The sequence below is a fragment of the Drosophila rhopaloa genome, unplaced genomic scaffold (assembly GCF_018152115.1).
Source record: "Drosophila rhopaloa isolate 14029-0021.01 unplaced genomic scaffold, ASM1815211v1 contig_115, whole genome shotgun sequence".
Taxonomy (NCBI): domain Eukaryota; kingdom Metazoa; phylum Arthropoda; class Insecta; order Diptera; family Drosophilidae; genus Drosophila; species Drosophila rhopaloa.
In genome coordinates this window covers 781,743-795,826 of record NW_025334990.1, presented here as the reverse complement: position 1 = coordinate 795,826, position 14,084 = coordinate 781,743, and the positions used below count along the sequence as shown (strand labels likewise).

The 14,084-nt window shown below is 42.4% G+C and overlaps 4 protein-coding genes across 7 annotated transcripts; 2 read left to right on the top strand and 2 right to left on the bottom strand.

Annotated features, from left to right (window-relative positions):
• Positions 1-1,473: 1,473 nt before the first annotated feature.
• Positions 1,474-3,193, bottom strand: LOC108051768 (MIP18 family protein galla-1). The gene is made up of 4 exons (XM_017133987.1): positions 2,708-3,193; positions 2,535-2,647; positions 1,817-1,967; positions 1,474-1,749 (listed from the first exon to the last, which is right to left on the bottom strand). Exons 1-4 carry the CDS (start codon positions 2,994-2,996, stop codon positions 1,652-1,654), a joined length of 651 nt encoding a protein of 216 aa, XP_016989476.1. The 5' UTR covers positions 2,997-3,193; the 3' UTR covers positions 1,474-1,651.
• A 340-nt stretch (positions 3,194-3,533) lies between these two features.
• Positions 3,534-7,427, top strand: LOC108051767 (maternal protein exuperantia). Of its 2 annotated transcripts, none has more exons than XM_017133984.2 (5): positions 3,534-3,754; positions 4,014-4,176; positions 4,241-4,393; positions 4,579-5,859; positions 6,404-7,427. In XM_017133984.2, exons 2-4 carry the CDS (start codon positions 4,027-4,029, stop codon positions 5,839-5,841), a joined length of 1,566 nt encoding a protein of 521 aa, XP_016989473.1. In that variant the 5' UTR covers positions 3,534-3,754; positions 4,014-4,026; the 3' UTR covers positions 5,842-5,859; positions 6,404-7,427. The 2 variants fall into 2 exon arrangements, with proteins under 2 accessions (XP_016989473.1, XP_016989474.1); XM_017133985.2 differs by lacking the exon at positions 3,534-3,754 and adding an exon at positions 3,811-3,931.
• A 275-nt stretch (positions 7,428-7,702) lies between these two features.
• On the top strand, positions 7,703-13,042 carry LOC108051766 (protein fem-1 homolog B). 2 transcript variants are annotated; one of them, XM_017133983.2, is made up of 7 exons: positions 9,724-9,847; positions 9,922-10,021; positions 10,321-10,603; positions 10,911-11,653; positions 11,720-12,135; positions 12,194-12,420; positions 12,476-13,042. In XM_017133983.2, the coding sequence occupies exons 1-7, from the start codon at positions 9,828-9,830 to the stop codon at positions 12,637-12,639; spliced, it is 1,953 nt and encodes a 650-aa protein (XP_016989472.1). In that variant the 5' UTR covers positions 9,724-9,827; the 3' UTR covers positions 12,640-13,042. The 2 variants fall into 2 exon arrangements, with proteins under 2 accessions (XP_016989471.1, XP_016989472.1); XM_017133982.1 differs by lacking the exons at positions 9,724-9,847; positions 9,922-10,021 and adding an exon at positions 7,703-8,073.
• A 45-nt stretch (positions 13,043-13,087) lies between these two features.
• On the bottom strand, positions 13,088-14,036 carry LOC108051769. 2 transcript variants are annotated; one of them, XM_017133988.1, is made up of 3 exons: positions 13,729-14,036; positions 13,248-13,466; positions 13,088-13,192 (listed from the first exon to the last, which is right to left on the bottom strand). In XM_017133988.1, the coding sequence occupies exons 1-3, from the start codon at positions 13,862-13,864 to the stop codon at positions 13,098-13,100; spliced, it is 450 nt and encodes a 149-aa protein (XP_016989477.1). In that variant the 5' UTR covers positions 13,865-14,036; the 3' UTR covers positions 13,088-13,097. The 2 variants fall into 2 exon arrangements, with proteins under 2 accessions (XP_016989477.1, XP_016989478.1); XM_017133989.1 differs by lacking the exon at positions 13,729-14,036 and adding an exon at positions 13,503-13,707 and having other exon boundaries at positions 13,248-13,437.
• Positions 14,037-14,084: the final 48 nt, after the last annotated feature.

Here is a 14,084-nt window from a genome sequence, read left to right as displayed (position 1 = left end):
CGCGGAGCAGACCCAAGATTGAGTCGGTTTCTGCCTGGATCCATCTACAACGTGGTTATTAAAGTGTCACCGCGGCAACCTGGCCAACTGGCGTCCTAGGTAAAAGTCCAGGTAACAGTCTAGAGAATTTCAATATCTCACTTGCAAGTGTGCAATGATATGAAAGGATGTACATTTTTATTGCCTGGCCGAGGTGCCAAAGAAGGAGAGGGGTAAGGTGAAGGCTCGATGGTCCTTGGAATTTTTTTTTTGCTGAACCAAAAATAACGGAAATTAAGATGTTAAGGATTAAGAAAAATTATAATTTTCAATTATAATTGTCACATTCAAATCAACAATCAACCGTCTTTGGATTTATTTTATGCTTAAAACAGTACAAGAAAATGTAGATGCTGATGTAAAGCATCTGGGAAGTTATTATCAATTTTGGTTTTTCTTGATATTAGCCAAAAATCATTTTAAAAATTGATAAAACTTACCAAAAACTTACCTATTCCAATTGTGACCAGATTTAGTACTGGATGATGTAAAATAAAATATACCAAAATTCAGAAATAGCCATACACCTTAAGTAAAAAGTACTGCACAGACTGTTTCCAATTACTGCTCACCTGAAATCACCACAATTGACCAGGGGATAGAACATCGTTGGCTGGTCAGGGTCAGGCTGGAGTCACGGCTGCTCAAAGGGGCTGAAAGTGCCATCTCCCCCACCGTTGCTTCGCCTATTTCTCGGGCCAACGTGTCCAGGCCGTGGTCCGCTTTGATTGCAGTCACCAATTAGCGTAATATTCGCAATATGCTTTTGTCTGCGTATTCATTTTTATTATTTTTCCTTCGTTCTTTGAGACAGTAGCACGCCTAGGGGACGGACATGAAGAGTATTGCTCCCAATTCCCATCCCGTGCATATTGGCCGGCAGTGTCATGGCAAAAAGTTTCCAGAGCCAGATGGTTTTAATTGCTCGGCGGGATGTTTTTTGCGTAGGTCTTTGGAAATTAATTTAAAGCACTTGAACGCGAAGGAAAGCAACTAATTGATATTGCTTAATATTTATGGGGGGGTGAGTGGAAATGCAGTGCAATTTAACAAATGGAAAACTCCGGAAATGCAAATTGGAGCAGAAACAGAGGCAGTCATGGCAACAAAGTGCTCACTGAAACCGGAGAGTTGCAAAGAAATTAGCCGAGTCGAATGTGTGTCATGCACTCAACTTAACAGCGGAAACGGCAGGTGAGTGCCCTCCCCCGCCCCAAAACATTTGGATTCTTCTAGAGCTGATAAATCCGTGCGCGGTATGGTCGCAAACATGGCCGGCCCTCCGATCCGATTTGATTTGGATTCATTCACCCGCCATGACAGTACTGTGCACACGGTTTTCTTCGACGAACGTCCAACGAGATATCGTTTGGGCAGAATGTAAACAATGCGCGTTGTTGAGCCCGGACCTTATCAGTAAACAAACGAGGAAAATAGATAGGACGTTAAGCAATCGATATTCAGGTGAAATCACGCCGGCCCAACTCAGCGATTAACAGATTTTAAGGGCTTTAATGCTAAGCACACAGTCCATGATGCAACTTAATAGTATACTTAACCCTAGACATTCCTTAAAAAGTCCCCTATATACACAAAACCAGAGCGAAGAGAGCTACTCCTCATCCTTGATACAGTTCTCGACCAGTTCTCGCAAATTGGGGTTTTCCATGGCTGCAGCGATGCGCTCCTTGTCATTGATTTGCTTATTAACTGGGGAAACAAACACATATTTTAAATACAATAAATCTGTTGAAACTGTTTGTCAAGCCAAACTCACTTTCTTCCTCCGTTTGGTGGGCTCCCTTCTTGATGTATATGTCTAGTTTTATATTGTGCGGAAGTCCACGTTCCACTTTCACGCGTATACAGAGTCCAATAAGCGTGGCCAGCGAGCAATGGGGCACTGTGGGATTAAACTCAATGCGTACCTGAAATAATTACCAACGAAATATTTTAGGGCCTTTTATTTGTATAAAAAGCAAATTGAAATCGATAAGAATTCTGTTTAAATTGTTGACTGCTAGAAAAATTGTTAATGTTGATTTCTTTAAAGAAAGTTGTACTCAAGAGACACAAACCAACTTTTAACCATGTTGTAAATTTAAAACATATCTTAAAATGTATTTAAAATGTTCAATAAATAATACCTTTATAACTTATATAGCATTTTAGCCTATGTGAAAACCACTTTAACTATTTTAATATCTTTTTTGTAAATTGGTCAACCTAAAATTATTTCCGAATATTATACTCCATGAAAGTTAAATTAAAAACAAAAAGATTTTCAAACATTAAAGTAATAAACACTGTTTAAGAGATTATAAATAACGTTTTAACTTCCTAAGAGGAGTACATTTTAACTTCTCTTAAACTTTTTTGATATTAAGTTCAAACTTATTTTGTATCTGTATTTCTAATTTAAATATAATGAATAAAAAAAATGAAAATTGGTTTCTCCCATATTAATAACTGTTTAAAAGAATTGGATAACGTACAACTGAGACATTAGAGCGCGTAGGTGGCATCACGAAAATCCCATCCTCGTAGATGACATTCAGGTCCTCCAAAGTACACGGTTTCTCGGGATCGCGAATGCTGCGCAGCAGATCTGCGGAAAGGCAAGGTGAAAATTACATAATTGAGGGAGAATTGCAAGGGAAAATCAAACCGTAGATGGTCTCCTGCAGATCCGTGGCATTCCTGTAGCCCAGTTCGTGGAGTAGTGCATCCTCGCCGAAGGCAATCGCCTCCTCATCCATCGACATCTGGCTCGTTTTGCGCACTAACTCGTCGGCGTTGTTGCTGCGTCCGCTGGTGCTGATACCGCTGCTCGCTCCGCCTGTACCGCCCGTACCGCTCCCACTTCCACTATTCCCGCCGCACGACGACGTCACGGTTGTGCCAGAATTGACGCCGCCGTCCGATTCCGAGAGCTTGCGCTTTATGTAGGACAGCATGTTTGGCACCTTTGGGTTGTGTTATCTCGCCGGGTTTTATCTTTATCGTTGTGTTTGCTTGTGCGCTCGTAATCAGTACAGCATAATTTGTTCACCTGACACTTTGTTTTCCTAGTTTTTCCTTTTTTTCTGTAAAATCAAAGGAAAACCCAATCGCAGCAGCTGATTTTTGTTTGTGTGTGGACCAGGGCTGCGCAGTCACAACTGGCATCTTTTCCTGGCAGTGTGGTAGCCCTACAATTATGGGTGGCAACTCTGCGCGCTTTCCCAAAATTTGAAATTAGCCAATACTGTTTCTCTTATCAATTTTTCTATTCTCTTTATGCTTTTAACTTATCGTTTGGTGTTTGGCCAAAAAGTTTCACCGGCTAGTTATTGGCAAAAATTATTAAGCCAAACATTTATCACGTTGTCTACTAATAAAAAAAAATTAAAATACAAACAAATTTTTTTTAAAGCCGCACAGTGGGCATTGTAGCACCTTGCCACGAATTGCAGCTACTAGGCCCATCGTACTTAAGTGTAAAATCCTCATTTAGCAGGCTGTGCGTTTGAACGAATTCATTAAATTTTTAAGACCGGGCGGTGCCTTAAAAAATAATTCATTTCGTTTTAGTTTGTCGTACGATTTGTTTCTTATTTGTGAAAGCTCGTCGAACGGAAGCAAATCTCGCTTTACCCTTTTGAAAAATAAAGGAAAAAGTTCGTAAAAAGCGAAAGAGCCGTCGAAATCAACACGAAAAAGGAGTTCAATAAAGGTGAGAACATAAAGAAAGTTGCAAAGTGGCTGTGGTGAATTAATGAGCTGGCAAGTGTGTGGTGCAAAACAAATATGGCGCTGCTGGAAGGAAGCTGTTAGTTTTCCAATATTGCGTTTTAAGCTACCTCTTGTGTCTTCGGCGCAAGTCACTTCGTATAAAACCCCAACAAAAGAGGTTCGCGTTTTACAAGTTCCTTTTTACACACAAAAATTAAAATTATTTAAGTGAGCTAATTTTGTACGTGTATTTCTCCCAGATCATATAGAAAAATGGTTGCCGATAACGTCGATACTGGAGTGGCCATTGCCGCTGCCGACCAGTCCTCGTCGCCTGTGATCCCAAAGGACGAACTACCGGCAGGCAATTACATTCTGGTGGGCGTTGACATAGACACCACTGGACGTCGTCTAATCGATGAGGTATGTGCTTTGATACTTAAAGGATTCTCATTCGGACCTAACCCCACTTTCGATATGAACCCAGATTGTCCAGCTGGCCGCCTACACACCCACCGATCACTTCGAGCAGTACATCATGCCCTATATGAATCTGAATCCAGCTGCGCGTCAGCGCCATCAAGTTCGTGTTATTTCGATTGGTTTTTATCGTATGCTGAAGTCGATGCAGACCTACAAGGTAAGTCTATTAAATATTAATAATTTTTAGTGCAATTCAACAAAATTTTACATTTTCTGTGATTTTATAATGGATTATTTAATGACCTTTATATTTAAAAACAAATGCACTGTTCCAAACAAAGATGGCACGACATAAAAATAAATATTTATTTTTTAATAGAATATTAACTTATATTCTCGTAGATCATTAAATCCAAGTCGGAAATCGCTGCCCTAAAGGACTTCCTCAACTGGCTTGAGCAGCTGAAGGCCAAGGCGGGCTCCGGTTCGGACGGGATTTTGCTGCTCTATCACGAGGAGCGCAAGTTCATTCCATACATGATCTTGGAGTCGCTGAAGAAGTATGGCCTACTGGATCGCTTTACCAAGACGGTGAAGTCCTTTGCCAACAGCCTCAATTTGGCCAAAGCCTCCATTGGCGACGCCAACATCAAGCACTACAGTCTGCGCAAGCTCTCCAAGATCCTGTCCAAGAACAAAGAAGATGCCGCCACTGGCTCTGTATCTGCATCTACATCTGGATCGGGCTCGGTATCTGGATCGACATCCGCCAGCGACAGCACCATGATTGATAGTAACGGCAGCATAAATGAGAAGCGTTCCCCCAAAAACGGCCTCCAGGTTGAGCGGGACCAGTTCGACGGAAACGCTAGTGTGCGCGCCAAACTGGCATTTAATGTGGCCCTTCAGCTGAGCAACTGTGACCGCAAACCGGAGCCGGAATCTTCGGAAGCGTTGGAGAACATGTTTACCGCACTAAAGCCATTTGCCAAGCTGGTGGGATCCGATATCCAGGAGCTGGATACCCAGAACGAGAACCTGGAGCGCCAGAACTCGTTCCGCCCGGTGTTCCTCAACTACTTCAAGACCACGTTGTATCATCGAGTGCGTGCCGTCAAGTTCCGCATTGTGCTGGCCGAGAATGGGTTCGATCTGAACTCCCTGAGTGTCATTTGGGCGGACAAGCGCATAGAGGGGCTGGACATGGCCTTGCAGTCGATTGGGACGATTAAGAGCGAGGACAAAGCAGAGTTACTGGAGCTCCTGGACAGCTTCTTCGACCCCAACAAGACTACGATCAAGCCGGTGGTCAAGTCGACCAACAACCGTCGTCGCAATCGCCGCAGCACCGGTCAGCCAACCAAGAACGGAGGAGCAGTAAGCTCGCGATCCGACAGTGCCGAGTTTGGTGCTGGAGGCGACAAGTCGCAGAGCGTGTCTTCGGTCCCGGACTCCACCACCAAGACGCCGTCGCCCAACAAGACGCCATCTCGTCCACAGCGCAAACGCAACTCTCGTCATAGTTTGGGTGGCACCAACAGCGGCCTGAAGGTAGCGGACTCCTCCGCCTCTTCAGACAAAGCTGAGCTCAACAATACGGCACCAGCTGCCGTATCCACCGTTGTGGCCTCACCATCCCCAGTGGCCATTGCGGCCTCTAACTAATAATGGTGGATCTGTAAAGTAAATACCTTTTAAAGAAGCCTTGGCTATTTGCTTTTTAGATAAAATAGTAGACGAGTGTTCATCTCTCGTGTAGATTGTTGATTAATTTTATGGATTGCTTTCGCTTGTATGTTTATTGAATTTTTTATATACCATCGATATGGAAAATCGAATGCCAATCAAATTTTTTGCTTGCAAAAAAAAAATTAAACTTGCAAACTTCTTTTTAAAGTTTAGTAGAGCTTTAATTATAACCTTATACTCGCTTTGAAAATCGTTAAATGCTTAAACTAAGAAAGGTCAATTTAGTATGGAAATTTACCATTGACGATTAAACATCGCATAACTTTCGAAAAGAACTTGGATATTTAACTTTACACTTTTCAAAATGGAAATATGAAATAACTTTTCATATCTTTGTTATTTTAAATTATATTAGATACTTATGAAAGTTTTTTTTTTTTAATTAAAAATTACTTAAAGCTTATTTGTTTTTACATTAGTGCTATTGGCAAGTTGCTTAGAAAAATCAACGAATCGTAATTTAAAATTGTGTTTTCAGTAAAATCAAAACTTTGGATGAGCATAACACACTAGCAAATAAGAGATGACCAGAAATGACTTGGGCGGATATAAAAATAATATGCACAACTTATCATAAGAAAGTTGCGAACTTTTTTCCTTTTTGAAGAACTGGCACAGATTAGAAACAATATCAAAATTTCAGTGGAAGCTAAATTTCCAGTGCACACTACCACACGCACGCTCACGAGCACGTCGATGAATGGACACTGTGAGTAAACCGTGACGTAAACAGTGACTGTGTAATAGTGATGACACAGCTTCAATTGACTTATTAAAAACGAGTGAACTGTTAATCGAGACGTTGAGAACAATCATGTGCAGCATATGAGGATGCTGCGCCCACTGTAAACACACGAGACCAGAGATCGACACTTTGGAGCAACATGCAAGCATATTTTAAGAACTGATCGTACGATTATGAATTTATGTTGGAGATGAAAAGAAATTATATGACCATAATGACCATAATATGATTGTACAAAAATGATAATCGCTACAGCGTTTAGGCATAGTTTTCCAGGCGAGTTGATGCACGATGTCGTACCAGGATGGGCGATTGGAAAAATATGGGCCAAAGAAACACGTCGATGAAAATTTTACATTGGACCGGCCTCTCGAACTACACTCGGAACCCTATAAATATTATAAGTCAAGACAGAGCCAGGCCTGGTCCAATGTTGAAAACTTTCACTTTGAAGCTTAAACACACTGAACATAAAGAATAATACAGTAAAACTTCACACGCACGCATGCCACGCAACGTAAAAACACAAGTAAAAAGCGCGCGATCAACGACACTTATTTCGCACACTTTAAAAAAAAGAAAACAGAATAATGGATGAAGAAGAAACTATAAGCTGAATTTCCAGTACATGTCAACACATTAGTATTTCAAGCTGTATTTCATAAATGTTTCATGATTGCATTTTTTTTAAATCCAAAAGCAAATGTGATGTTTATGTATATAAAGGCGTGAATAAACGATTAGTATGTATAAGGTGCGGATATCTTTTTTTAAATTATCAGGTGGTTCCAATCTACGTGACAAAATGTGACTGGCAAATCAAAAGGCAATTATTAACGAAACGGGTGCGGTTACTGCCTTGTCACAGTTTTGAATGTCCATCTAGTTCATTCCAAGTTATCGGCACATCTTGCCGGTTTTGAATTTGCAATATAAATATCAAATATAAAATTTTGAATTAACGAATTTTATGTATAAGGTTCGACTATCGCTTAGTCACTGCCTACACTTTTACCTGTTCATCACTAAGTGTGGCCGTACTCGCCTGGAAAGGGGTGATATCGTGCGGCGGCCCGTGGATGGCTTCCATTCCTGGTGATCAGTGCAATATCTCACACATCTTGGCCAGAATGGAGGTCGATCCGGATGAAGAGCCTCGCGACGAGACGCACACTTCCATATACGACGGTTACCCGCCCGATTTCGGATACTTTAACATGGCCCACGGGATGTTAGTGGAGATCTCCGAGGAGATCCGTGCTTTGTTTCCGCAGGAACCGCGTCTGCGGTTCTGCCAGCTGAACAACCTTTACTTGGCAGCTCGCAATGGCCAGATGTTAAGTTTCGTCGAGATTCTGAACACCGTTAGCTGCAGGGCGGTGCAAACACACCTGGTTAATACAGTGAGTACTCGACAGAGCGTACAGGCCGTTGATGGAATGCCTTTTTGCGTAATTGCCTGAATTTACTACTGCGTCATTAATGAAAATCGCCGCCGCACGTATACGTATTATTCGGTTTATATGTAAAAACAAAGTCTGCTGCCGCATAGAGCGCTTTTAAACGCTCCACTGCTGGTTTTCTGCTTTTGGTATTTACTTGTGTTGTCATTGTTTATAAGAGAGAACGAGAGTGATGGATAGAGAGAGGGGGAGGGGCCACATGCTCTACTCATTGTACGGGGAACCCCCACTAACCAGGAATTTTATTAAAATTAATTAAAATCTAAATATTATAAGTAATTTGATACCCAATAATAATACATGTTATTCTTTCTTTCATAAGTCGGATATGATAACATATATTTTCACTAGATTTCGTGAGAATTTTTTAATAAGTTCAATAGAGGGTAATAATCTGAGCTCAGCACGACAAAGATAATTTAGCAAATGTTTACAAAAAGAAATGTTATTTGTAAGACATAAGTCTCTTGCTTACTAAAAAAATCAATAAACCGTATATAGTTTAAAATCAATAAAACCGTTTATTTTAAAAATTGTAAATATTTAGTTTAATAAAAAAAAACGGAATCGAATATAAATTAATAAAACCGTTTATTTTGAAAATTGTAATTATTTTTTAATACCATTTTGGATAACGAGATTCCACTGTACATGTAGTTGTGGTGTGTTTATAACTTTACTGCCTGCCAAAAAGGCAAGAAAAATCGCAAGCAAACCGCAGTAATTGCCGAAAATTTTCGAAATTAATGACTGAACAGTATATGTAGATAAAACCCTATTTAAGGCCCCGAAAGTCACTGCCACAATCAATTGGATATCAAGTAGATGACACTCGGGCCATCTTTAACCAATTACTCAGAGGTGGCGTGGCTATCTGGACACGGAATTGGCCTGATGCCAGATCAAATGCTTTGCAGTTTCCTGAAATCCTAAATGTGAAATGTGCGTTTATTAATTTGTTTATTAACCAAATATTTACGACACCTTTTGTTGTCGCGTCGTAATCTAATCGAACTTGGTGGGCCATACATACATAGGTCTTATAAATAATGCAACTGACTATTACATATTTAATGATGTAGCATATCGGCTAAAGATTAATAATCAAAATGAATTGCAAAGTTTAAGAATTTTAAAATTCACTTGAGCTATTTTTCTGATACTACCTGCGTGTTTTAACATTCAATAGGTCTAGACAACAATTAAAAACACTTCAACACTTAGAAGCAGAGAAAAAATCAATCAATGACAGTATCTTCCCCAGTATCCTTTCCTTTATACATTTAAATTTTCAAAATTTGAATTGTAGTTCTGATGTCCTGAGATATCAATATTTGTTTTCTGTGTGGAAGTGTGGTTGACTCTTGCTTCCACCCCCCCTATATTTGTCTCACTCTCTCTCTCTGAGCGTCGATGGCTTAAAGGAATGCAGGCGAACAGCTGCGGGTGGTAAACAAACCCTCAAGGACCTCTCTCCGCGAACAGCTGTTCGGCCCTGCGCAGGATCTATTGCTCCCTCTCGATGCGATTCGCTTCGATTCAACCCCCAAAAAAGGCTGCTTATGCAAACTTAGGGTTGGGAATGGATAGGAATCGTGAGCCCGGCGAAGTTTTATCGAGTTTTTCGGTGCTCGCCTCGCCCTTAGGACCTCCACTCTCCAGGCAGCTGTCAGTTCAAATTCAGATTCCAGGCCATGCACGCGGAGCTGTATCGGTAATAGATAGATTTTTCTCAGCTCCAGCATAAGGAACTTTGAAACCAAACCGCTTTTCCCCAACTAATTGCAGCACTCGCAAGCGCTGGTATGAGTCCGCCTGGCCAGGAGCCGGATTCTGGCGAGGAGCAAACGACACGCTGCCCGTGACCAACTACATCACCTATCCGGCGGTGAGTGAGTGTGCGTGGGGTGTCCCTGGCCAGCAGTTTCTTGACCCAGATGCAGCTATTTCCGTGGCACAACGCAGTAGCCAAGTTTATAGACTTTGGCCTGGATGCTGTTTTGCTCGATTTTCGCCCATGTAAAGCGAACAAAGAAAGCATTCACGTTTTCTCACAGACTTATACCTTACATTTATCACTTGCGACGCACTATTTTCGTCCAACCTTGACTGTGAAACGGCTGCGCACGCACATCATAAGTTTTCATAGGCACCTCTAACGTTCTGTGTTTTCTCTATTCCCCCCAGAATTTCGATCAGCCAGATGGACAATCGCTGACCCCGCTCACAATGGCCGCTATGTCGGGCAATGTGAAATTCGTCAAGACCCTGCTATCACACTACGACGTGGACTTGGAGCGGGAGTGCAATGTCATCTTCGACGGAATGGTGGTCTACGGAGCCACCGCCCTCTGGGTGGCTGCCGGAATGGGGCACCTGCAGATTGTCAAGATGCTCGTCCAGGCGGGGGCGGATATCAATCACAATACCAAGGCGCAGTCGTCGCCGCTGAGAGCTGCCTGCTATGAGGGTAAGAATCAATCGCTTTTGTCGCCAAAATGTCACAATGGAGGTATTGGGTAAAGAATTTTTAAAGCTGACTGTATTATTGTCTTAAATTTAAAAAAAGTAGTATACCAAATAATAAGTTTAAAAATCGAGACAAGAAAAAATTAATTGAGCAATGATCGTAGATTATAGCTTTGAAGTAATTTGTTTGCAAACAACTTTGTGGGATTCAATTTAAGTAAAAGTGGAAATAAATGGGTTCGTTTCCAAAACGATATTACGATTCACCCCTATATATTAAAAAATTTTACCAATTATAAATCCCCCAGGTCGATTGGACATCGTTGAATTCCTTATTGATAATGGAGCAGACGTAAATGCCACGAATTTGTTTAACAACAATACGCTTATGATTGCCGCCTACAAGGGTCACCACTTAGTGGTGCACACTTTACTTCAGAACGGATCGAGGGCTAATGATCAGGCCTTGTGTGGAGCCACTGCCTTGCACTATGCGGCGGAGAGCGGCCATCTGGATGTGGTGGTGGCCCTGCTGGATCATGGAGCAACTCTTAAAAAGAATGAGCTGGGCATCACACCAGCCTTACAGGCTGCCGAACGTCTCCACGAGGATGTTCTCGAGGCGTTCATCCAGCGACCGGAACTGATGAGCTTAGAGGAGCAGATCACAGCCTTGGAACTCCTCGGAGCCACCTATGCAAACGATAAAACCAAGTACGATATAAATAAGGCGTACAGCTATCTGCTGAGAGCCATGGAGCTGCGATACATCAATCCTCGTGGTGTGGTTCGCAAGAAAGTTCAGCCCACAGTGCCCGCCTACGACAATTGGTTTGAGACTGAAAATCTGCCCGAATTGTATGCCATCAAACTGAACCATCACTCCATCCACATGGAGTCGCTGGCCATTAGGGAACGCATACTGGGCCGCAATAATCCGGAGTTGCCTCAGGCAATCATCTATCGAGGGGCTGTGATGGCTGATCAGGGCCGATTCTACCAGTGCCAGGTGCTTTGGAACTACGCCATAGATCTACGAATGCGCAATAATGTGAGTTCGACCTTGATATCTTATGTTAATGGAGTAAATGATTAATCTTTGTTTAACCTTCGCCAGGTTTCTGTGGATCGCGATCTCTTACGTTTTGCCCAGCTCTTCGCTCAGATTCTTCGGGTAGAGAACCACAACCTTACATTAGATCACGTTCTTCCTGTCTTGGCAAAGTGCCAGCAGGAGATCGAAAAAAACAAGTTTAAAATAAAGGAAGCCAAGCCCAATACTTGCCCTAGTATGTGGCAGGACCAGAACAATCAGAACTGCATTACGGCGCTTTATCTGATCAAGATCGTTACCCACCTGGCGCGACGCAAGAAGGACCAGGACATCAACGAGGAGCACATCCAGGAGCTATTCCTAGTGGTTCGCAAATTCATACAGAACGACACTCGCCTGCAGGATGGGCAGACATTGTTGCACATCGCCGTTAATGGAGTGATGCCGGTGGATGAGTTCTACACAAATGAAATGTGCAGGTCGGAGTCTATCTTATAGGGGTTAAATATTTAACTAATCCCTTTGGTCCCACTGCAGGTTTCCCTGCTATGCCACTGCTCTGGTTCTGGTGCACTGTGGCGCTTCTGTCGAAGCCGTAGATACGGCTCGGAACACTCCACTTCACATATTGGTAACCAAAGTTAACACCGCTCAGGATCGTCAGGCGGAGATGGCGCGTATTCTGCAGCTGTTCGTGGAGGCGGGCGCCCATTTGGACGCGGTGAATGCGGCTGGACAGACAGCGGCCACAGCCTGCAAGCAGCGTAAGTTAATATGTTCGATTTCACTTGACCTTATTAATATATTTTCATGTTGCAGCTGTCTTGGCCAATCGGCTGCATGGCCATCAGAATGCACACACCAGCCTGAAGTGTCTAGCTGCCCGAACAATCGCCACCAACCGGCTGAACTTCAAGGGTCTGATACCCACGCAACTGGAGGCCTTCATCCAAATGCACAGCGTGCACAAGGTGCTCCCGTAGATTGCCAAAGGCATAAGCCGCAACTGAAGTAATTAGAACTGTGAATACACTGAGCCACGTTGGAACACATTTATGTACGAGATAAATCGAATTTAGCGACTTAATTTAGCCAAAAGAATGCAAAGGGAAACGTTTTATTTTTTTACACATTTTATTTAGTATTTTTCACTCTTAATTTATTTACAATTACAATCTGTAACAACTGCACACGTGGACTGACTGTTTGTTTGTAATCATTAATCGTAATCATAACTATTAATCATACATTTTGTACATTTTTTTATGTAAAACTACTATTATTCGCAGTGCAAGAGGCGCAGGCCACCTAAGTTGAATCAATCGAATTGATTATGTTTTTTAGGTGCAAGTGAAATAAAGAACCAACCAAATTATGTAAATCACAGCTTACCAAGACAAAGTACGCATATATATACAATTTGATAAACCGAATATTAAGGCTAGATGTCGGCATCGCTGATCTTGTGGTTGTTGTGGCGCACCTGAGGATATACCTGCGGCTGGCGCATCACCTCTTCGTAGGATGGTGGAGGGGCTTTAAATACAACACATTACTAAATGAAATTACATAGAAGGGGAGCTGAACTCACCGTTGATCACGTAATCCTCATCGTGCATATAAGCAGGATTTATCACCGCATCCGTTGGATAGGTTCTCTCGATTGTCCGCTCCTCCAAAGTGGAGCGTTGCGAACGATGCGAGTATCGCTGCAGATTCTCTGTGTTTTGGTGAAAGTTGTTCATATAATGATCTTCGCGCTCCACATCATCGTGTTGCAGCTGGATTACATGCACGGAGGGACGGCGATCTAAGGGGTTGTTATATACAAATTGAATCAACATACCAATCAGATTTAGCTAGCAGATAACAAAACTAAGTAGAAATCGCAATTATTTTGGTTTATATCGAGCCACATGTCTAATGGCTGTCAAATAAATATCTAGCTTCTGATATGATTAATATTATTTGTATACTGATAATGTGAGAAATTATAATGGCAGAAATTAAATTCTGGTGTTTTTTCCCTAGTAGCGATTTCATCTAACCATCTAGAAAAAGTTGCACCGTACCCGTATCGGCGATGGCGTCGGTGTAGTTTTCGCCAAAGCGAAAGGGAGCCGCCAAGGACTTTTTGCACTTAAGAAACAGCACGATTAGAATCCAGCCCAGGATAAGAACCAGGTAGACAAAGCCCAGCATGCTCATGTGAAGGCCGTAGGTCCGACCCAATGGGTCTGCCAAGCTGGAACTTTTCCTTGACTCCACCTAGCGCTTCAGTAAGGGTGCCGAAAATCGATAAATGCTGTCACGTTGGCGGCGTCGAGTGGTCATTGTTGTCGTCCGACGGCAGGCACGGAACAACTGACCCAACTAGCCAGCCAGCCTGAAAGTCGGAACCGCGCTGCCGAGGGACCGTCGCCATATC

Coding starts and splice junctions, on each gene's coding strand:
- LOC108051769 (XM_017133988.1), bottom strand. CDS start 13,864: ATGAGCATGCTGGGCTTTGTCTACCTGGTTCTTATCCTGGGCTGGATT. Junction 13,467..13,728: donor CGACGCCATCGCCGATACGG/GTACGGTGCAAC, acceptor ACAACCCCTTAG/ATCGCCGTCCCTCCGTGCAT. Junction 13,193..13,247: donor TGAGGATTACGTGATCAACG/GTGAGTTCAGCT, acceptor TTGTATTTAAAG/CCCCTCCACCATCCTACGAA.
- LOC108051767 (XM_017133984.2), top strand. CDS start 4,027: ATGGTTGCCGATAACGTCGATACTGGAGTGGCCATTGCCGCTGCCGAC. Junction 4,177..4,240: donor GACGTCGTCTAATCGATGAG/GTATGTGCTTTG, acceptor ATATGAACCCAG/ATTGTCCAGCTGGCCGCCTA. Junction 4,394..4,578: donor AGTCGATGCAGACCTACAAG/GTAAGTCTATTA, acceptor ATATTCTCGTAG/ATCATTAAATCCAAGTCGGA.
- LOC108051768 (XM_017133987.1), bottom strand. CDS start 2,996: ATGCTGTCCTACATAAAGCGCAAGCTCTCGGAATCGGACGGCGGCGTC. Junction 2,648..2,707: donor TCTGCAGGAGACCATCTACG/GTTTGATTTTCC, acceptor GCCTTTCCGCAG/ATCTGCTGCGCAGCATTCGC. Junction 1,750..1,816: donor CCACCAAACGGAGGAAGAAA/GTGAGTTTGGCT, acceptor TTGTTTCCCCAG/TTAATAAGCAAATCAATGAC.
- LOC108051766 (XM_017133982.1), top strand. CDS start 7,750: ATGGCTTCCATTCCTGGTGATCAGTGCAATATCTCACACATCTTGGCC. Junction 8,074..10,320: donor AAACACACCTGGTTAATACA/GTGAGTACTCGA, acceptor TATTCCCCCCAG/AATTTCGATCAGCCAGATGG. Junction 12,136..12,193: donor TACACAAATGAAATGTGCAG/GTCGGAGTCTAT, acceptor GTCCCACTGCAG/GTTTCCCTGCTATGCCACTG.